The sequence below is a fragment of the Amia ocellicauda genome, chromosome 5 (assembly GCF_036373705.1).
Source record: "Amia ocellicauda isolate fAmiCal2 chromosome 5, fAmiCal2.hap1, whole genome shotgun sequence".
Lineage (NCBI taxonomy): Eukaryota > Metazoa > Chordata > Actinopteri > Amiiformes > Amiidae > Amia > Amia ocellicauda.
The window spans coordinates 50055889-50079654 of NC_089854.1; the positions used below are offsets into that span (position 1 = coordinate 50055889).

Here is a 23766-nt window from a genome sequence, read left to right on the forward strand (position 1 = left end):
TCAAAAGCATTTTAATGCAAAACTATACATATCTGACTTGAATGTAAGTAGCTCTTAAATGCAATTCAAAATACGTTTTTGATTTTATATTAAAAAACTAAATACTGGAAAAAATGGGCTTCTGAAAGAGATGATAAAGCAAGGAATATAAAATATACAGGGACACAAAGAATGCAGTGAATTTCTCGTTGATGCAAGTCAATCATGTAGTTATGGCATTCAAATATTAAAAAAAGAAAAGAAAAAGAAAATGCATTGCTGAATTGACCACAGGTTTCTGCCCTCTAGCTAATCATACTAGCACAAAAACCTGTTTCGGCTAAATACGTGCACACGTCTCTTTATATCACCACCTGCATTAGACAGTTAGTTCAGTAAACTCTGTCCTGTTGTAGCACACTTTTATGCAAGGTGGTATAAATATTTAAGAGATTTTGTTGCTCCCCCCTCCGCTTTTTGTGCCTGTTTATCTTTTTCTATGGTATAATTTTATTCCCCCCCACACATCTCTCCTTGATGTTTGAAATGAGTGTACTTCACTGTGCAGCAGCAGCCCCTCATCTGAAATTCATGTGAGCTTTATATTGTTTGTTGATGCTGCAATTATACACTTTTTGTTTTTCTTTTCTTTTTATGAATAATTAGCTTTTAAAGTTCAGCATCAGGGCTCCTTTCTGGCATTCAAGGTGCATTTCAACTAAGAAATTAGAGGGAACACATTACAATTATCTGAAAACAAAACTGCAGTACAATTAATTCCACCTTGAGAAACCTGCAGAAGGGTAATGCGGTTTAATGTTTCAGCAGAACTGAGGCAAACCTTCTTCTGATAACAAGCTTACTGGGCTGCAACTTCAAACTAATTTTCTTCCTCAGTCTCACAATGGGATTATTGCTGCATTTTTCCTATTGTACCTATCCCCATTTATTAGAATTATACTGACAAAGCCTTATTTAATCCTCTCAGTCCTGAACGAGAGATATTGGAGCTTCACTAGATTCCAGAAACGTCATTTAAAAATAAAAATAAACATTATTCCAAAATATTTTTCGCTAATGCCGGCATTCTCTGTTTTCTGTGTGAAATGGTTCCTCACATCATTTTGCTGGCTTTCAAAGCCAGTGTGAATGGGGGTGCAACAGGAGAAAAAAGCAGGCAAATTTTGCTGGCATTTCAGTGTGAAAGGGGTTAAAGTATCAGACAGTCTTCTTATCTGACTAGCTATCCGTGTGACTATCAGTCTATCTATTTATCTTGCTATCTGTTTGACAATCTAACTGCCTGACTTTCTACCGGTCTTGATTCTCTACCTACCTACATAAAACCGTACCACCTTGTGACCTAACTGACGTGTTTATTTACTGGAGCAGGACAAATAAACTCTTACACCCAACTTGAACAGTCTTTCACCAGCTTCCCTGACAAGTAAGAAACCAAATGGTCCAAATCTAGTGGCGTTCCCCACATACAGTGCCTTGCGAAAGTATTCACCCCCTTGGCATTTTTCCTATTTTGTTGCCTTACAACCTGGAATTAAAATAGATTTTTGGGGGGTTTGTATCATTTGATTTACACAACATGCCTACCACTTTGAAGATGCAAATTATTTTTTATTGTGAAACAAACAAGAAAAAAGACAAAAAAAAACAAAACTTGAGCATGCATAACTATTCACCCCCCCCCCATCCATCCATCATTCCTTCAATTCTAACCAGTTTCCCAGTCCCTGCTGATGAAAAACATGGATGGTGTTCTCTGGGTGATGAGAGGTGTTGGGTTTGTGACAGACATAGCGTTTTCCTTGAAGGCCAAAAAGCTCTCTTTTAGTCTCATCTGAATGGAGTACCTTCATCCATATGTTTGGGGAGTCTCCCACATGCCTTTTGGCAAACAGCAAACGTGTTTGCTTATTTTTTTCTTCAAGCAATAGCTTTTTTCCGGCTACTCTTCCGTAAAGTTCAGCTCTGTGGAGTGTATGGCTTTAAGTGGTCCTATGGACAGATACTCCAATCTCCGCTGTGGAGCTCTGCAGCTCCTTCTTGGTTATCTTTGGTTTCTTTGTTGCCTCTTTGATTAATGCCCTCCTTGCCTGGTCCGTGAGTTTTGGTGGGCGGCCCTCTTTTGGGAGATTTGTTGTGGTGCCATATTCTTACCATTTTTTAATAATGGATTAAATGGTCCTCCGCGGGATGTTCAAAGTTTTGGATATTTTTTTTATAACCCAACCCTGATCTGTACTTCTCCACAACTTTGTCCCTGACCTGTTTGGAGAACTCTTTGGTCTTCATGGTGTCGCTTGCTTGGTGGTGCCCCTTGCTCAGTGGTGTTGCAGACTCGGTGGCCGTTCAGAACAGGTGTATATTTAAGCAATATCACACGAGCAAGAGTGTGTTATGGCCCTATATCAGCACTGCTGTGATTTGGCCGCAGGCATGAGGCCGTAGGCTGAGTGCTGTGATTACCTACGGCAGTGCTGATGTAGGGTCATATCGCACTTTTGCTTGTGTGATATTGCATATATACAACAGTTCAACAAACAAGAAAATAAAAGTGAGAAAAAAACTTAGGACTGTCATGAAAAAACTACTTTCTTACGCCACAGAGCAGTATGTGCTGTTGCAGTTCAAACGATGCGCTTACCTCCAGCGTTCTTGTGTGAGTGAGATAGAGAAGAAAGCAAGAGCATGTGTGGTGCTGTGACTCATATACAATTCAAAAACAAATAAGCTAATATTGATCAAAATCGCTGAGGAAAACTTTGATGTATCCAGTGTCGCGAGCCCCTTGTTTTCAAAGGTTAAAGTGGTGGAGTGATGCACACAGTGAAGCGTCCGAGTGCTGATGGTGTCAGACTATCTTTGCTCATGGAACGTCTCTCGTCCAATCAGATTCGAGGACCAGAACTAACTATTGTATATATACTGAGATCATGTGACAGATCATGTGACTCTTAGATTGCACACAGGTGGACTTTAACTAATTGTGACTTATGAAGCTAATTGGTTGCACCAGGTCTTTATTTAGGGGCTTCATAGTAAAACAAGTTATTTTTTTCATTTCACTTCACCAATTTGGACTATTTTGTGTATGTCCATTACATAAAATCCAAATAAAAATCCATTTAAATTACAGGTTGTAATGCAACCAAATAGGAAAAATGTCAAGGGGAGTGAATACTTTCACAAGGCACTGTATAATTCAATAACAGCGCATAAACCACATGTAAGTTGTATTGCATTAATTTGTCTTGAGCAGATTGTGTAGCTACTGGCATATGCTTTCCTTTTTTTCTTTTTTCTTCCAAAACCTGTATGTCCCCTAGCTGAGATGAAATATAGCCCCCAGCAAGCATAACTTGTGCTAGCAATACAAAGTGGGAAGCTTGGTTTCTGTAGGAGTCCCTTCGTCCATTTACACAGTGTTTGGTAAGCAGATTTGGGAACTAGCTTCTCAGTGCAAATCTCCCACCAAGAAGCTGGTAAAGAATCCATTAATGACATGCATGCAGGAAGAATATACAATGCAAGACCAATGAATTTGCAGTGGGAATTACATGTAAATGTGTATGTTTTGCTTCCCCGCCTCCCCTCACAACTATGGTACATTTTTGACATTTCTTGACATTTTAATTCATTATTTTTATTTACACATCACCTTTTAAAATCTGCATTATCTTTTTCCCCCAAATGCTCATTGAGTTTTAATTTGTTTCTTTCTGTTTTTAGCTTGAATTCTGGAAAACTCATTCATTCTGTATTAAGCAGGTAATGAATCATTAAACTAGATTTGATTTAAACCAAAATGGTTTGATGGTGTCTTGCCAAGGGCCATGTGTTTTCCAAGGCCTAGTATCTATCCTTTGTCTTTTGTTTTGCTTTTGAGTCTTGTCTGTTCAGTTTTGTTGTATTTCTAACCTTTAAAACAAATTGGGCTTAACCAGCCAAAAGCTGGTGCAAAGAAATGAATGTTCTTTGTCATCTAACTTGGACATTCTGTACAGGAAGTATATTTGCCACAACCATTCAGTGTTTTTGTGTTGTCAAATGTAATTCAGACAGCACAAAAGGACTAGATTTCGATATATATATTTGTGATTGGTTGTTATTAACACTAATTCCTACTAAGTGGTATGACAGAAATATAGGTCTTTACAGTACTTGCTTTGGAGAATTAACTAGCTTGCCTCTGTTCACAGCTGCACTACAACAATGATTGTTGTAGTCATGTTGCTGCAGTCATGAGCTTCTCGCTTCTCAATAGTTCAGCTTATCTGCTCCTCTGTGCAATGACCCAATAACAAAACAGTATAGGGGAACGGTGTAAGTATAAATTAATATGGTGAAAGGCAGCGGGGTTGAAGTGCATCATGCTGCCAGCTTTCAGATCTCACTGGCCCTGTCAGCCAGCCGTTGGTCTTTACACAGGAGGAGTGAACCTCTTGGAAGCGGGGGATCACTCCTTAACCCTGCTGTCTTAACACTGAGGAAGTTCAGCGGACCCCAGGGCTTTTTAATCCTTGCGACCACTTCAGGAATGTATGAAGTGTAACAGTGCTGATGTGAGGCACATTGGAATATTATTAGTGGTGCTGATGGGATTTGAAAAGGGTCTGTCTGAAAAAGTGTCCCTGGTGCTCTTTGAAAAAATGCTCTGCCGAATTTAATTAGTTAACATATCCCAGGAATTGGAAGATTAGCATTATCTTTTTTTTGTGTTCATACACAATAGTACATCCAGAAAATATTTATAAAGGCGTTTGTTTGTTTGTTGTTTTTCCACATATGTAGCAGCAATGGCGTATATTTGTAGTGTGTTGATTTTAGTCTGGACGTTTTGCTTTTGGCTTGCCTGCTTGTTTGTCAGGGGCTAGTTCCCGTGGTGTGGAGTGGGGGAGGTTTGCTTTGCATGAGAAATGCACACGTCTGTTTGGAGTTCATTCATAATTTACAAGAAGCCAATAACCCCATAATAAACCAAGCCACATGCTGTAAGAGCCTGTTTTGTTTTTTCTGTACATCATCATATCTCCCTCTTCTGTGCTTTTGTGGCTTGGGTGTATCTACACAGTGCTGCATTGTACGTGTTTTAGTAACCCTTGCTTTCCTATACCTCTGCAGATACACTGTATTTTCTCTTGAATACTTGCTACCATTCCTTCATGTTGGTCTTTTAGTTGCTCAGGGTTGCAGCACCAAGTTTATCCAGGCTGTGGAGAGAAACCCCCTCAGTGGCTAAATCCTCCAACAATGTTCACTAAACCCTACACCTACCCTGGCCTTAACACTGTTAGCTGTAGCAGTTTTATAGGAGAAATTAATTCCTGTTTTCCTACAGCTTATCAAATTCCTGTTGAGAGATAAATTAATGAAAAAATAAATACCAAGATTTGCCACCAAAATTCTCACAATTCAAGTCTAAAGGGGTCAACCTCACACATCCTAAAAAAGACTTTGAAGAACCAGAGAATCTTTCCTAATTTTAAGACCTTTCCTGAGCTTTGCAGGTGCTATATTAGTGCTGCCCATTCATACAAGTGACCAAGTTTGGTATTTCATTTGAAAATGTTACTCGAGAGACCCATTTCAGCAACGTGACACAAAGAGGAATTCTGACTTTAGAAAACAAATGAAAATTAAAGATTAACCATGGAGATGGGGGGTGGCTTGCAGTCTTGGATGTGCTTTTTGACTAATGCACACTGATACACGTGTGAACTTGTATATACGTGTGGTCTGAGAATTTCCTCTCACGTTCATGTGTCTTAGTGCATAAAAACCATAACCCCATAATTAAAATACTAAAAAAATCTGGATAATTAGTTAATTAACGTTGTTGTTGGGGGTTTTTTGGGTGGTGGGGGATCATCACAGAACGGGGTTAGTGAGTATTGGTCTTATTGCTGAATTTACCACAGGGAATCTCAGCATATACTACCGTTCAAAAGTTTGGTGTCACTTAGAAATTTCCTTGTTTTTCATGAAAACATACATGAAATTAGTTTGAAAAGGAAATATAGTGAAATGAATAGGAAATATAGTCATTCACAAGGTTAGAACTAATAATTTTTAATTGAAATAATTGTGTCTTTCAATCTTTGCTTTTGTCAAAGAATCCTCCATTTGCAGCAATTACAGCCTTGCAGACCTTTGGCATTCTAGTCCTCAGTTTGCTGAGGTAATCTGAACAGATTTCACCCCATGCTTCCTGAAGCACCTCCCACAAGTTGGATTGGCTTGATGGGCACTTCTTACGTACTATACGGTCAAGCTACTCCCACAACAGCTCAATAGGGTTGAGATCCGGTGACTGTGCTGGCCACTCCATTATAGGCAGAATACCAGCTGACTGCTTCTTCCCTAAATAGTTCTTGCATAGTTTGGAGCTGTGCTTTGGGCCATCCTCCTGTTGTAGGAGGAAATTGGCTCCAATCAAGCGCCATCCACAGGGTATGGCATGGCTTTGCAAAATGGAGTGATAGCCTTCCTTCTTCAAGATCCCTTTTACCCTGTACAAATCGCCCACTTTACCACCACCAATGCACCCCCAGACCATCATATTGCCTCCACCATGCTCCTCCAGCATCTTTTCATTTGGTCTGCATCTCATGAATGTTCTTCTTTTGTGATCCGAACACCTCAAACTTAGATTTGTCTGTACATAACACTTTTTTCCAGTCTTCCTCTGTGCAGTGTCTGTATTCCTTTGCCCATCTTAATCTTTTCTTTTTATTGGCCAGTCTGAGATATGGCTTTTTCTTTGCAACTCTGCCTAGAAGGCCAGCATCCTGGAGTCGCCTCTTCACTGTTGACGCTGAGACTGGTGTTTTGCGGGTACTATTTAATGAAGCTGCCAGTTGAGACCTGTGAGGCATCTGTTTCTCAAAGTAGACACTCTACTCTTTCTCAAAGTAGATTTGTCCTCTTGCTCAGTTGTGCACCGGGGCCTCCCACTCCTCTTTCTATTCTGGTTAGAGCCAGTTTGTGCTGTTCTGTGAAGGGAGTAGTATACAGCGTTGTATGAGATCTTCATTTTCTTGGCAATTTCTTGCATGGAATAGCCTTCATTTCTCAGAACAAGAATAGACTGACGAGTTTCAGAAGAAAGTTCTTTGTTTCTGGCCATTTCGAGCCTGTAATCGAACCCACAATTGCTGATACTCCAGATACTCTAGTCTAAAGGATGCCAGTTTCATTGCTTCTTTAATCAAAAAAGGATTTTTTGCAAAAGGGTTTTCTAATGATCAATTAGCCTTTTAAAATGATAAACTTGGATTAGCAAACACAACATGCCATTGGAACACAGGACTGATAGTTGCTGATAATGGGCGTCTGTACGCCTATGTAGATATTCCATTACAAATCAGCCATTTCCAGCTACAATAGTCATTTACAACATTAACAATGTCTACACTGTATTTCTGATCAATTTGATGTTATTTTAATGGTCAGAAATGGGCTTTTCTTTCGAAAACAAGGACATTTCTAAGTGACCCCAAACTTTTGAACGGTAGTGTATAAATGGGAACAAAGCTTTTGTTTGTGCATTGGCCTACACTGTGAACCAGCAACCTCTAAGGATAACAGAAGGACCTCCAGCAAGCAGCTAGAAGAATTTAAAGCCCTCTTACCAGAGCCTCAAAGAAGGAAAGTCCCATATCGGAGTATACAACTGCTGGCTTCCTTGGAGTTGATCCTTATTAATGTTACTTTATTTTAAATTACTGTATTCATTCTTCAGACTTACCAAGGGAGGTTGTTTCAAAGCACATTGCACTGTGCCCTGCTTTTAAATATATAATTTTCATAGTATCATTATCATAATATTATGAAGTTGGTAAGTACTGGAGTAGGGCAGAGAAGAGAGACTAAGGAAAAGGTCTGTGCAAACCCATGTGCCTGCAGTACCTGAAGGTCTGCCTGTTGTCACAGTCTTGTTTTTATTAGGTCACAGGCAATTGACATGTTCACACTTCTATTTTAGACCCAGCAGGGTGTTAATTAGGCTGAGATTAATTAATTACCAGCAGTGCCTGAGGACAGAGATGGAAACAAACCCCTTGGCAAATTCATGTGAAATACATATATTTTTTGTCTCAATCAATGGAATGAGTGTTGCTCTCTTTTTGTGTAGAATTGCAAATGGTTAGATGGTTAGATTGATTACATTTCGGTTCAAAAGTGCAGCATGGAAAACCACAGCCGGACAAGGTCATGCTGCATTGCATTTCAAATTCCTGTTGAGATGATGCATATTATTCACTGAATGTTGCATTTAAAAATCTAAAAGAAAATCCTTCAGGTAATCCAGCTACAGTCATCCCATTTATTTTGTTAACTTCTTACACAAGACATGTGCACCTTGCTGTGTACTTGATCTGCATAAAAAACATTAAATTTACTGTGGAATTTGCCTTATGTATGGGATACAGCTTCAATCTGATCTTTCACAGACCCTAATGGAAGTTTTATAGTAATCTGCTTCCCCCCATTTTTATATCTTTGTTTTTTATTGCTGCACAACTAATAATACTTTTTTTATGTAATCAATATAATAAAATAATGATCTTTATTTGTCTGTATGACTCTTAAGTAAACTCATTCTACCAGGCATTACATTCACTCCAGAGGGTGAGAGAGTGGAGTGGAAAATTATTATAAAAGAAAATGTTTGCTTCAGTTTTTTTTGTTTGTTCACCCCCAATTCAAACCTGTTATGTAACTTGCTACTTGTGTACTTGTCCTGCATGAGAATGAGTGTGGTGGCACAATCCACTTTTTTTCAACTGCTTTTTTCAATGCTTGGTCATGATCCTGTGGTCTGCCCCCTTTGAAAAGTGTGCTGTTTGTAAATAATGCTTGCCACTCCGAGTCCTGTGTTACCTACCTGTTGTGTTAACGTGACCCTTTGTTAAATGATCTTTGGTGTAAGTGACGCATACATTTCCAATCTAATTAGATACACAGGTCCTCAGGGGACACCATGCTGGCCTTGCAGATTGCATAGGTTTGCAGGAGCTAACAACAAAAATGTCACAAGACTGGAGTGAAGAGGTTTTGAGAAGGATGGCTGGTCTGCTAAATGACCTAAAACCAACCTATTGCTAAGCTGAAGGATATTTTTGTACACTGTTATTCTTGTCACATTTGTTCCAGATACTGTTGTTCCCACCAGAGCATAAGCATGCAAATTATAACTTTAGAATGTAGGGCAGTCAGGGGACACAATGTTTTATATTTTCTTCTATTATTCTTTTTCTTAGTTGTCTTCTCCTTCACCTATTTATTTATTTATTTATTTATTTATTTATTTATTTATGCATTTATGTATTTATTTGAATAGCCACCTTATTCAAGAAATAATGTTACATACTTTTAACTCAAGGGGAACTTGAAGTCTCATGCTTAAAGCTTACATTATAAAAAGTAAAACAAATATATATATATATATATATATATATATATATATATATATATATATATATATATATATATATATATATATATATTGTTTTACTTTTTATAATGTAAGATTTTTTTTATGTGTCCTTCCTCAGGATTGGTGCAGGATTGATAAATCAAGGAAATAACAGGAGGCTTTTGTCTTAGTGATTCATGTCTTTAATAATACACAAACGGATGACTGCTGTGATTTGCAGGTCTGTTTTGTTTTGTTCTGTTCAACACAATGAATGGTTCTTAGCTGAAACATAAATTAGACAAGACACAAGATAAAATGCCACCACGTTTACAGTTTCCAGACAGTTTCCTATGCACAGGAATGGGCCATCTTGAGTTAGTTAATGTTTGCATTTTTGGAAAGTCGAGCCCAGTATGATAAATACAATTCATCCATCCATCCATCCATCTATATTTTCAAGTATTGTATTAATCCATTAAGCTTTTTTCCCCTCCTCTTCTTTTCCCCTTCAGACCGGTTTCAAAAATGGCCTCCCATGAAAAAAAAGACAGGCCAGTGAGCACAATGAGCGAAGCTTCAAACTACACTATGACGTCGGAATACGCCACACACCCTGGAAGCCCTATAGGCAGAGTGAGTCCCTAGGTTTAAATCTTGGTGTTGCTACCTGTTACCTATTTTAATTAACCATGTCTTGATCAGCACTGCAGTATAGAGTTATGTTTTAAGATTAAATGGCACAGCGTTTTATTAATGATTACCAAGCTTTTGGGGCCTGTGGCTGGTTACTTCAGTTGAGCCTTAAATAATAGTGCAGTTTGCCTCATTGGATTCCACCCCAAGGAATATTTTTTTTTCCTGTGGCCCAGGACTCGTCATGCCATCGCATTGCGCTTCCTGTGAAACAGGGACTGACAGCACATATCCAGTCTGTGTGATTAACTGGGGCCGGCTGCATGGAAGTGGATTAGAACTGTCTAAGTAACTGATGCACAGCCATCCAGATATGCCAGGATAGGGTAGTATAATACAGCACTGGGCAGCTGCCTTCGAAGTAAAAACCATGCAAAATCTAAAATCCAAGCAAACATGCATACTTGGAGACTGATGTGACCTCAAACACTTAAGACAAATACAACAGGTTTTACAAATGTATTAACTTTCAGAAGCGAAACTGTTAAAAGTATGATTTTTTTTTTTCATTTTAATTAGTGCACTTGAGTAAGAACTTATATAAAGAAAGTCAAGGAAATTGGTTTATCTATTTGCAACAGAAGAGCTCAGTAAACAGTTTTAGTGCACTTGTTATTTACTAAGAATAAATCTAAATAACAAACTTCCAGCTTGACTTGTTTGGATAAATAATTTACAGCTGAAATTTGCAACAAGGGAACATTCGAAGCACAGAGGACAAGATTTCTTGTAAGACAGTGATTAAATATTCTAATATTTTAAGAAGCTTCCTCAACAACGGAGAAAAAAACCAATAAACACCAATAGTTTTTTGCAAAAAAGGTGGCAAAGTAGTTGGGTGCATGCATAAGTGGTTGTTGGGAATTTGAAACAATGATCTGAATTTCACAGCGTAAATATGAAATATTACTTATTCAATTTCCTTATTTTTTTCTCTCTCATTCCTTTTGCAGCCTTCAAGGTCTTCAAAAAAAGTTCATAACTTTGGAAAGAGGTCCAACTCCATAAAGAGAAATCCCAATGCACCTGTAATCAAGAGCAACTGGCTTTATAAACAGGTATTTTAGTGGTGTATGCAGTGCAGTAATCCAGATTGAGAGAGATAATTATGTGCCTTATACTGTTTCCAGCATTATTCAAGTTTTTCTTAGATGTAGGTCTGATCTGATTTAAGAAATTTTCTTAGATTTTGTTTTGCATTGCTTCCTCATTAGTTAAAATAAATAAATACTAATCTCATTATTTTTTTGCCCAAAACAACAATGGCCTGTTTCCAGAAAGTGTGGGATATCTTGTGTGTGTGCTGTCAGTCCTTTTTTCTTTCTTTGGTAGCCGATTGTTGAAGACTCTTTTGTAGTGTTCCTTTAGCCGCCTACTCTGTGCTGTGACAGAGGCTCTATACAGAATGTGCACCGCAGGCATCCTTATGTTGATTCATTAAAAAAGGAGAACTTAATGGACACTGTAATCTGTTCTTCACGTTTGACAGCTGTTGCAACTGACAGCTGAGAGCATCAGCAGCCTCCCTCTCACTTGTTAATGCATCAGCTGAAAATCCCATTGAAGGAGGTATTGATTTACACTGGAGAAAGTGTTCAGAGCATAAGTTGCTTAAAAGCCAAAACTGTTATTTTATTTTTTATTTTTTGGAAAGGTTAGACCTTTTGAGTTTCAGTAGTCTCCTTCACTGCATTTCTTAATGGCTTATAGCTTGTGTGCTTTAAATATGGTGTTTGTTTTTCTGCTTTGTATGGTAAAAAATATCAAAACTTTAAATCCTGAAAAACAGTGATTTGTAGATAATTATGTTTTTATTATACATTTTTTTCTTTTTTTCCCCAGAAGTGTGTTGCATGTCTGTGACTAAAGTGGATGAATTAAAAGATTACCTACCGGTAATAATCCCCATCAGGAGTGGAAAAAATAACGCTTTATTTAAGTCATTAGAAGATTTTTTTTTTTTGGTTTCAAATGTTTTGTTTTTATGTATTTTTCTTTAATTTCAGACTCTGAAAGTGGAGAGATTGCATGGTCCTCTTTTGTCCTACCTTGTTTCTGTTAAAGATTGCATATCAGCATTCCAGTATTGCACTAATTCTTCTGCTTCTCTTTTCAGGACAGCACTGGGATGAAGCTTTGGAAGAAGAGGTGGTTCGTGCTATCGGATATGTGTCTGTTCTATTACAGAGGTATGGCTCCTCACAAGATGAATGACTTTCTCCAAAGTTAAATCAACACTGGGATTCGAAAGTAGTCTTTGTTTGGGATTTTATCTCCGGTCAGTAGGGGAATGATGCATGGTTGTCATTTATCCAGTGCAAACAAACTGTTGGATTAAACTGTCAAGTGAGAAAGAACCACCTGATAAACAGGATATATAAACTAAGGAACTTTGGGTAATATATTGAATAATAATTTATGCTTAAAAAATATATAAACAAATAGGAATATCACTAATGATTGAATGATGAAGTTGTCTAACCATATGCTACAATTCCAAGGTTAATAATGCTTCAGAGTAAGTTAATGTAGGAAAAAATAAATACAAAATAATGGTGATTTTCTTAATTATATTGTCTCTAATCACAAAATTCATGATTGCATGATCCCATTCTGCATCCGTATGTATCCATTAACATTATTATATCTCTGATTTCAGATAAACAGCACAATGTCTTCTGTCTATATCTCTTGCTAGTTAATTTGATAGATGCTTCTCAAAATGAAGCGTGCGTGTCTCATTAGCACAAAATAATTGACAATACATTTAGAGGGAAGGAAAACAAAAGCTATTCATTGATTTCGGTTTACATTTCTTATATACGATTTGACATGCACAGATCAAATCGACACATCTGTAGAGCAGGAATCTTAACCTGGTGGTAATTGGCTTTGATTTTTTTGCACAATGTTTGAATTTAAGTTTGTTTTGTATTTGTATTCATCAATTCAACATTGCCCGATTTAACGTATTTTATCGTATTTTCTATCTGCATTTCGAAGTTTTTTTTTAATGAAATCCAACTTTTCTAAAATTGTAGTCTTTTTGGTTGAAAGTATGATTAACCCTGTCCGGTGACTTTAATAGTTGTTTTCCGATGCTGTGCACCTGTCCTGTTTTGTATCAGCAGATTCAGCGGACTTTTCTAGATACTAAAATAAACAGGGCTGGAGTGGTATTTGATGCCTTTATTTCCTGTGCTGATGAAGTGAATGTTGAAGTCTTTCCAATGGAGCATGCAGTTTCCATCTGAATTCCACTTTACAGAAGCTGAAATTCTGAAGAACATATTTATTTGTGTATTTGTTTGTATTTCTGAAGTTCACCTATTAAGGCTTACAGAGCAATCATGCAGCTGATTCCTGTTGGTCATCTGTAGGGAATTTTCTGTTTGTTGGCAGACTGAGCCTGGAAAACTGTGTAAGCATTCTTCAGGGAGCTGCAACACCTGGTGTATAGTTTGTGGTGATTTAAGTGTCTTTTGCCATTTGCCATTCTCTGTGCAGCTTAGCAGTGCAACCACTGGTAATGTGAAAAATGTATAATGCTGTTTAAAGTCCTAGCATTTTTAGAACAGGCTGCTAAAAATAAATCAGTGCAAATGATCCTGGTAAAAAAAAAAAAAAAAAAAAGAAGCCTGGCTGTTTTATTTGGTGGTGTATTGGTAGTGGTGGTGGTGGGGGGGTGCAAAAAAGAAAAGATCACCCAGGGAGGTCAAGGGCAGTAGATGATGGAGACGTGTAGCAACAGAGGTGTCTTGTTGATGTGGTACTGATGTGATAATCCAAAATGTTTTTTTTGTTTGTTTTCTCCAACCCCTGGTGTCTGCTTTTATTTCTGTATGGTTTCTCTGTAAGTCTTTGTAAAGTACCCTTGTCAGTCAAGTAAATAAGGAATCTTGAATAACACAGATTTAAAAAAAAAAAGTTGAAAAGGAGCCAATTTAATGGAGATGAACACCACAGCATCTTTCAGTGTTCACTGTTAAATTACATTAGTTTAGTTTCCCTATATAGACCACCTAAACAAACAGATACCTGATTACATACATAATCCTGTGGCAGGAAAGATTTCAGGCCTTACAGAATTATAGATAATCCATTTTGATGCATTTTCTAGTGGATTAGATCGTATCTGGTAATCACGAAGGTTTAAAGGGTCAGTCTGCATTACGCAAGACAATCTGACCTTTCCAGAGAAAACTTGCAGGCTAGTTCAGAGGAGGATTGAGGTGGGCTTTTTTTTGTTTTTGTTTTTTTTTGTTTTTTTTCTTCTCTTCAGTGGCTCCAATAAATACCCATACAGCAGTGGTGCTTACCGGAACCACTGCAAAGAAGGATTTACTGAATGAGATATTTTTCCTGCAAACGTTTACTACAGTAAATATAGTGGTTTGACAGTTATAACTGTCCCACTTCATCTGCTTTCCTCACACCTCAACAAGGTCACAGTCAGAGCACTCCAGCTCTTTCACTTTAACTAGCTTATAAATAGAGATATCCCAAACAATCAGGTCTCAAATTCAAAGCAAATGTGGATTTTGTTATTTTTTTTTTAATTTAATATGAGAGATATACCCCTGGTGTTATAATAATGAGTTGTTTCTTATGGCTGGGAAAACAGTTAGTTTTACAGCACTTTTTCTTTTGTTTCTTTCTTTATCCACCTCTTAATTTGTATAATTTTCAGCTGAGGCAGTAATTCAGGAAATTTATTTTTTGCTGGAGAAGCTACTCTGTGACTGGCTTTCCAGTAGTTTCAAAGTCTAATTAAATAGTCTCTTCACTTTACATTCTCTTTATAGGCTGGTACAGATATATTCTATCTGTTCGGGGAGATTGAAAATATTTGCATATGATTCTCTGAGTAAGAATGAGCCATCACACTCATCACAGCAGGAGAAGTGATTCATTTTGAAAAGCATGATGTTTATGAAGTATTTTCTGATCCAGCAACTGACTTGTGAGACATGAAGTGTTATATTTAGTATATGTTGTACACAATTGTTACACTGTGAATACCATCTTGTTTATCATTTGAGTCCCACTACCTTCCTCCTGAATACCCACATTTGAATCTTTATATCAGACATATGTATGCGCTTCATGTTTTGTTTTAAAGTGCATGTCCTGTGCTGTTCGTGATCTTGTTCCCTCAGAGAAAGGTGCTTAATTGGATTACCAGAGAAAATGAAGAATTACCCAATTAAGATGTAGGATCTAATCAGTGATGTCTTGCTGCTCTGATGTCTTAATTTAAAAATTGAGTGGGTCAGTGGGGTTGTAGTGAACTGTGGAGAAGCATTATTGGAACTGTGTACAAAAATATTTAGTTGAGTACTGGCTGTGAAGTCTGCAAAATGAGTGAACAGAATAAAACTCTACATCAAATCAATATTTGGTGTGACCACCCTAGGTCAATTCTTCTAGGTAAACTTGCACACAGTTTTTGAAGGAACTCGGCAGGTAGGTTGGCCCAAACATCTTGGAGAACTAACCACAGTTCTTCTGTGGATTTATGCAGCCTCAGTTGCTTCTCTCTCTTCATGTAATCCCAGACAGACTCGATGATGTTGAGATCAGGGCTCTGTGGGGGCCATACCATCACTTACAGGACTCCTTGTTCTTTATACTGAAGATAGTTCTTAATGACTCTCTCTGTATGTTTGGGGTCGTTGTCATGCTGGAGAATACATTTGAGGCCAAACAGATGCCTCCCTGATGGTACTGTTTTCTGCTAATTCTGAGCTGATGGCACTGCTATAGATCTTCCGATTGCGAATGGAGGTAAGCATGATGTGTCTTTCATCTGCTGCAGTAAGTTTCCTTGGCGACCGCTGCGTCTACAGTCCTCAGCGTTGCCCGTTTCTTTGTGCTTCTTCATAAGAGCTTGGACAGCACATCTGGAAACACCTGTCTGCCTTGAAATTTCTGCCTGGGAGAGACCTTGCTGATGCAGTAGAACTACCTTGTGTCTTGTTGCTGTGCTCAGTCTTACCTTGTTAGCTGAGTTTGGCTGTTCCTTATCCAGTTTTATTCCTCCTACACAGCTGTTTCTGTTTCAGTTAATGATTGTGTTTCTACCTATATAGGGAATTGATGATCATTAGCACCTGTATGGTATGATTGTTTAATCATACACCTAACTACATACCTATAAAATCCCTCACTTTGTGCAAATGTACCTAGAAGAATTTATGCTGTTTTGGTCAAAGGGGGTGGTCACACCAAATATGGATTTGATGTAGATTTTTCTTCTGTTCACTCACTTTGCATTTAGTTAATTGATAAATATAATCTATGAACATGTCTATTTTTTAAAGCATTCTTACTTTACAACATTTTTTCATACCTGTCTAAAACCTTTGCACAGTACTGTATATATACACCAATCAGCTATAACATTATGACCACCTGCCTAATATTGTGTGGGTCCCCCTTTTGCTGCCAAAACAGCCCTGCCCCGTCGAGGCATGGACTCCACTCTGAAGGTGTGCTGTGGTATCTGGCAGCAAGACGTTAGCAGCAGATCCTTTAAGTCCTGTAAGTTGCGAGGTGGGGCCTCCATGGATCGGACTTGTTTGTCCAGCACATCCCACAGATGCTCGATTGGATTGAGATCTGGGGAATTTGGAGGCCACGTCATCACTTGAACTCGTGTGTTCCTCAAACCATTCCTGAACCATTTTTGCTTTGTGGCAGGGTGCATTATCCTGCTGAAAGAGGCCAATGCCATCAGGGAATACCATTTCCATGAAAGGGTGTACATGGTCTGCAACAATGCTTAGGTTGGTGTTACGTGTCAAAGTAACATCCACATGAATGGCAGGACCCAAGTTTTCCCAGCAGAACATTGCCCAAAGCATCACACTGCCTCCACTGGCTTGCCTTTTTCCCATAGTGCATCCTGGTGCCATGTGTTCTCCAGGTAAGCGACGCACACGCACCCGGCCATCCACGTGATGTAAAAGAAAATGTGATTCATCAGACCAGGCCACCTTCTTCCATTGCTCCGTGGTCCAGTTCTGATGCTCACGTGCCCATTGTAGGCGCTTTCGGCAGTGGACAGGGGTCAGCATGGGCACCCGTACTGGTCTGCGGCTACGCAGCCCCATACGCAACAAACTGCGATGCACTGTGTGTTCTGACACCTTTCTTTCAGAACCAGCATTCACTTTTTCAGCAATTTGAGCTACAGTAGCTCGTCTGTTGGATCGGACCACACGGGCCAGCCTTCGCTCCCCATGTGCATCAATGAGCCTTGGCCACCCATGACCCTGTTGCCGGTTCACCACTTTTCCTTCCTTGGACCACTTTTGATAGGTACTGACCACTGCAGACTGGGAACACCCCACAAAAGCTGCAGTTTTGACCCAGTCGTCTAGCCATCACAATTTGGCTCTTGTCAAAGTCGCTCAGATCCTTACGCTTGCCCCTTTTTCCTGCTTCTAACACATCAACTTTGAGGACAAAATGTTCACTTGCTGCCTAATATATCCCACCCAGTGACAGGTGCCATGATAACGAGATTATCAGTGTTATTCACTTCACCTGTTAGTGGTCATGATGTTATGGCTGATCAGTGTGTGTGTGTGTATGTGTGTGTGTGTGTGTGTGTGTGTGATATATATATATACACTCACCTAAAGGATTATTAGGAACACCACACTAATACTGTGTTTGACCCCCTTTCGCCTTCAGAACTGCCTTAATTCTACGTGGCATTGATTCAACAAGGTGCTGAAAGCATTCTTTAGAAATGTTGGCCCATATTGATAGGATAGCATCTTGCAGTTGATGGAGATTTGTGGGATGCACATCCAGGGCACGAAGCTCCCGTTCCACCACATCCCAAAAATGCTCTATTGGGTTGAGATCTGGTGACTGTGGGGGCCAGTTTAGTACAGTGAACTCATTGTCATGTTCAAGAAACCAATTTGAAATGATTTGACCTTTGTGACATGGTGCATTATCCTGCTGGAAGTAGCCATCAGAGGATGGGTACATGGTGGTCATAAAGGGATGGACATGGTCAGAAACAATGCTCAGGTAGGCCATGGCTTTTAAACGATGCCCAATTGGCACTAAGGGGCCTAAAGTGTGCCAAGAAACATCCCCCACACCATTACACCACCACCACCAGCCTGCACAGTGGTAACAAGGCATGATGGATCCATGTTCTCATTCTGTTTACGCCAAATTCTGACTCTACCATCTGAATGTCTCAACAGAAATCGAGACTCATCAGACCAGGCAACATTTTTCCAGTCTTCAACTGTCCAATTTTTTCCTATTTGTAGTGGAGATGAGTGGTACCCGGTGGGGTCTTCTGCTGTTGTAGCCCATCCGCCTCAAGGTTGTACGTGTTGTGGCTTCACAAATGCTTTGCTGCATACCTCGGTTGTAACGAGTGGTTATTTCAGTCAAAGTTGCTCTTCTATCAGCTTGAATCAGTCGGCCCATTCTCCTCTGACCTCTAGCATCAACAAGGCATTTTCGCCCACAGGACTGCCGCATACTGGATGTTTTTCCCTTTTCACACCATTCTTTGTAAACCCCAGAAATGGTTGAGCATGAAAATCCCAGTAACTGAGCAGATTGTGAAAAACTCAGACCGGCCCGTCTGGCACCAACAACCATGCCACGCTCAAAATTGCTTAAATCACCTTTCTTTCCCATTCAGACATTCAGTTTGGAGTTCAGGAGATTGTCTTGACCAGGACCACACCCCTAAATGCATTGAAGCAACTGCCATGTGATTGGTTGGTTAGATAATTGCATTAATGAGAAATTGAACAGGCGTTCTTAATAATCCTTTAGGTGAGTGTGTGTGTATATATATATATATATATATATATATATATATATATATATATATATAATATATATACACACACACACATATACACACACAGCTCTGGAACGAAACTGAGACCACTGCAAAATTATCAGTTTCTCTGGTTTTACTATTTATAGGTATGTGTTTGGGTAAAATGAACATTTTTGTTTTATCTACTGACAACATTTCATCCAAATTCCAAATATTTTTTTTCTGCAAATAAATGCTCTAAATGACAACTGGTCAAAATTACTGAAAAGATGCAGTGTTGTCAGACCTCGAATAATGCAAAGAAAATAAGTTAATATTCATTTTTAAACAACACAGTACTAATGTTTTAACTTAGGAATAGTTCAGAAATCAGTATTTGGTGGAATAACCCTGATTTTCAATCACAGCTTTCATGCGTCTTGGCATGCTCTCCACCAGTCTTTCACATTGATATTGGGTGACTTTATGCCACTCCTGGTGCAACAATTTAAGCAGCTCGGCTTTTTTTGATGACTTGTGACCATCCATCTTCTTCTTGATCACATTCCAGAGGTTTTCATTGGGGTCAGGTCTGGAGATTGGGCTGGCCATGACAGGGTCTTGATCTGGTGGTCCTCCATTCACACCTTGATTGACCTGGCTGTGTGGCATGGAGCATTGTCCTGCTGGAAAAAACAATCCTCAGAGTTGGGGAACATTGTCAGAGCAGATGGAAGCAAGCTTTCTTCCAGGACAACTGTGTACATGGCTTGATTCATGCGTACTTCACAAAGAGAAATCTGCCAGATTCCAGCCTTGCTGAAGCACCCCCAGATCATCACCGATCCTCCACCAAATTTCACAGTAGGTTTGAGACACTGTGGCTTGTAGGCCTCTCCAGGTCTCCGTCTAACCATTAGATGACCAGGTTTTGGGCAAAGCTGAAAATTGAACTCATCAGAGAAGATGACCTTACTCCAGTCCTCTACTGTCCAATCCTTATGGTCTTTTGCAAATATCAACTTGGCTCGTCTTTGCTTCTCGTTGATGAAAATCTTTTTCCTAGCTTTGCACGACTTCAGTCCTGCCCCTAGGAGCATGTTTTGAAATGTCCTCGCCGTTCACTTCACCCCAACTGCCATTTGCCATTCTTTTTGGAGGTCACTTGATGTCATCTTACGGTTGTTGAGTGATATTTGAATGAGTTACTGGTCATCCCGGTCAGTGGAGCGTCGTTTTCGTCCTCTGCCAGTCTGTAGCTTTGTTGACCCCAATGTCTGCTGCTTCACCTTTTTCTTATGAACCACTGCCTTTGAAATTTTAAGGATGGAAGCAACCCGACGCTTACTGTATCCCTCTGCCAGTAAAGCCAGAACTGAACCCTTCTTTTCTCACTCAAAACTTTATTTTTCAATTCTTTTGGCATGGTCAATAGTTATTTTTTGATTCCATTTACTTTTGAGGTACTACTAGCACTGTTTTTGCCATCCAGCTGGTCCTATTGCAAGAGGATAGTGATGACCACAGCAATGGTTGTTATACTTTTCCTCATTAAATAAGATTTGGTTGAGGTGATCACCTGATCAGTACCTCATTCAGTAGAATGTAGAATGAGGTGTGCCTGTGTTGGAATTCAACAGACACTGGAATGGAATGGCTGCCATACATGTAGATTTCTTTCCAGAGCTGTATATATATATAAACATTTTTTTCTTTGATTTGCTGTTTTTGCTTTCTTTGTTTTGCTAGTTTGGCTTTTAGAAAGATAAAGCATAACTCCAATGATCACACACTAAGGATGTCTAAATACATTGTACATTTCTCGAAAGCTTCCAAAGTCTTTGAAGCACTTGAGGTATACAGTGTGCTGGGGAAAGCTGATGGGTAAATTAATACAAAACTTTAATAAATGTGTGATCAAGTTTATTAAAATATGTTTTCCTTTGTTCTTTCAGATGAAAAAGAAGAAGGAATTCTAGGAAGTATTCTGCTGCCTAGCTTTCATATATCTATGCTTTCTGTAGATGATCATATAAACAGGAAATATGCATTCAAGGTCAGTTCATACATGATTGTGTTGCGCCTTGATGATTCAGAATATCATTATATAATACGTTTTTCCTTATATATTTAACAATGAGATGTATATAATGTGAAAAGAATGTTATCTATACTTAGAAATAATGAAAAGACAAAAACAGCACTCAATCTTGTCTGCTATCTTATGACCCTGTGATAACATGGAGTCACAGCTGTTTCACACCAACTTGCTTGTGTTTGATGAAGCTTTTTGCTGAAGAGGGGATGGTATATTTCCACGTATTTTAGCACTTTTGAGTCTCATGATTACCCAAGCTCTTTTTCCTTGTGCAAGTCTTTAAAAAATGAAAACACGAAAGCATAGTTTTACCAGGGTTATGTTGATTTGTGGAAGAGCAGACTGACTGGAGTCTGGTGAAGGTCACTCAACCACAGCCTCTCCTCAGCTTTCCCCCTCTTAAGGAAGAGGAAAATTAAAATACAGATCCGCCTGGTTTAGAGACCTTGTTGGTCCACATGAAAAGGAAATTGCACTGAATTAATGTTTTGAGGGGACAGGCAGACAGTCTACTACTTATTATAATGCAATACAAATGCTATGCTGATAGTGGCTGTAAACAGGAAAAACTAGACATTGTATAAATAAATTAGGTTTTATCCCTCACAGTGTCTTGTTTTATCTTTCATACTGCTGAGGGATTGTAAACAAGTTAGCTGGGCTGAATGCCATAACAGAATGGTAAGTCCGACCACATTTTATTTATTTATTTATTTATTTATTTATTTATTTATTTATTTATTTGCTGCTACTAAACATCATGATGATAATGATGTTTTATTACTGGGGGGTGGGTGGACATACCTTTGTCTTATGTCTTAAATCTGTTATCTGTAAACTGTTAAAAGAACATTGAATTAGTCTTTCTTCACAAGATGTGCCTTTATTTTTGAGGTTAATGAAGTCATGAGTTTCAAATAAGAAGAGCTTGAGTGTCTATTCAAGGAGAAACAAAACACATATGAAAAACACATGGCCATGCCATTCAGTAAGCCCGGTTTACCGTGTCCTGTCAAGAAATTGCTTGCATCTACTGACTGCAAAACATGCACGATTTGCCAAATGAGATGATTCTCCAAAAGTATGTTTAATCTCAGTAGGATTCCATGGATGTCTGATTACATGGTAGTTCTGTGTCAGAGTTCTGAGATGTAAATAAGAGTACATTTAGACAGGGACAACATCCACTTTTTGGTAATGATTATAGAATTAAACTACAGAATGGTAACCGTAATATATCTAAATTATGAGAATTGTGATTTATGGAAATGAACACCTTTTCAGTGAAAGAAATGACTCATGATATTCTCCACCCTTCCTCCTTTTATTTTCCTCTCTCTCCCCCTCTCACATTTCAGGAAATCAACGTGATCAAGTATTGATCCTGTTATTTTCAACCAGGCAACCCATCCAAACATGAGGACATATTACTTCTGCACAGATACAGCCAAAGAGATGGAGTCTTGGATGAAGGTGATGACGGACGCAGCTCTTGTGCACACGGAGCCTGTAAAGAGGTATGGTGACAGAAGCAGCTGATAGAGTATATGAGGAGGTATAGTGACCCATTCAGGTGCCTGCCCTGACTGCAGACCTCTGAAATTTCTCTCATTATGGGTGTATACCATATAAATTTGCATTATCACATAAATAGTCTTCTATGTACTGTAAGGCATGAAAAAGAAAATTACTGCAAATCCAAGGTTAAATAAATAAATAAATATTTATTTATTTTACCTTGGATTTGCAGTAATTTTCTTTTTCATGCCTTACAGTACCTCCCTATACTTTTTATCATGGTATAGTACAATAAACTTCTGTAAAGGATGCAAGGAAGTCTATCTCATCCACAGAAGTGGTGTTCAGACATAGGACCCCTTGATTTTGTTTGACTCTAGTTGCGACTCTGTCACTGAGATTGTATATTTTAATGTTTTAAAATGAATACAGAACCCACAATTGCTTCTGTATGCGTTCATCTGAGAACTCATTAAAAAAAAAAAAATGTTTATGCTTTGTTAGGATTTTAGCTTTTTTTTTTTGGTCATATGTCCTTCAAACGAATATGAACAACTGTAATGGGAGTCTGGAATTTTAAATTGTAAAGTTTATTTTTAGCACTCTGTATTTGTCAAACTCAAGCGAAAGCCTGTAATTCAGTTTTATAATTAGTAATTATATACTTCTGCCTGCATGAATCTCTTGGCAAGCATGACTTCTGTATATTTTTCTTGGAGGGCTCTAAAACATCGCTTTTCTGAATTATGTAACGTAAATCTCATTGTAGAGATAATGTTTAAATAATAATGCCTGTACAAAATTGTACTGGTCTGCTGCCGAAACACCAATTGGTATCAGACACACTTGTGCAGAAGCTCTGGAATTTGCCTTTGTTTCACTTAATTTTCTCCATAGTCTATTTGCAGAACCAAGAACAGAGAACTGAAATATAAAATGGTTTTCAATTATATACCACAATTCTGTACATTATCCACAATGACCACATTACTTAGCTGTTAAAGGTCAGCGTAAGTTGCCAGTACATTTTTTATTTTTCCTCTCCTAAATGGCTGACCTAAACTACTATTACTACCACTTTCCAGAAATGCTAAAATCATTTAAATGACTTATTTATATAACCAATATATATGCATGTATGTGCAGGTATATATGCAAGTATGAGGCAATTCAGATCAGCCTATATTGCAGTACATGTATTTTATTGTCTTGGAAGAGAAACATGATATA

General features: G+C 38.5%; 1 protein-coding gene across 9 annotated transcripts in view; it reads left to right on the forward strand.

Annotated features, from left to right (window-relative positions):
- The window catches only part of plekha5 (pleckstrin homology domain containing, family A member 5), a 238727-nt gene that overhangs the window by 160152 nt on the left and 54809 nt on the right, over positions 1–23766 (forward strand). For 6 of the 9 annotated variants that reach the window (XM_066705579.1, XM_066705577.1, XM_066705580.1 and 3 more), the window contains 6 exons: positions 3727–3765; positions 9931–10051; positions 11065–11169; positions 12228–12300; positions 20876–20976; positions 22420–22535. In XM_066705579.1, the coding sequence (XP_066561676.1) occupies positions 3727–3765; positions 9931–10051; positions 11065–11169; positions 12228–12300; positions 20876–20976; positions 22420–22535 (555 nt within the window). The remainder of the gene's footprint in view (positions 1–3726; positions 3766–9930; positions 10052–11064; positions 11170–12227; positions 12301–20875; positions 20977–22419; positions 22536–23766) is intronic. The other 3 variants (XM_066705578.1, XM_066705586.1, XM_066705583.1) reach the window with 1 other exon arrangement.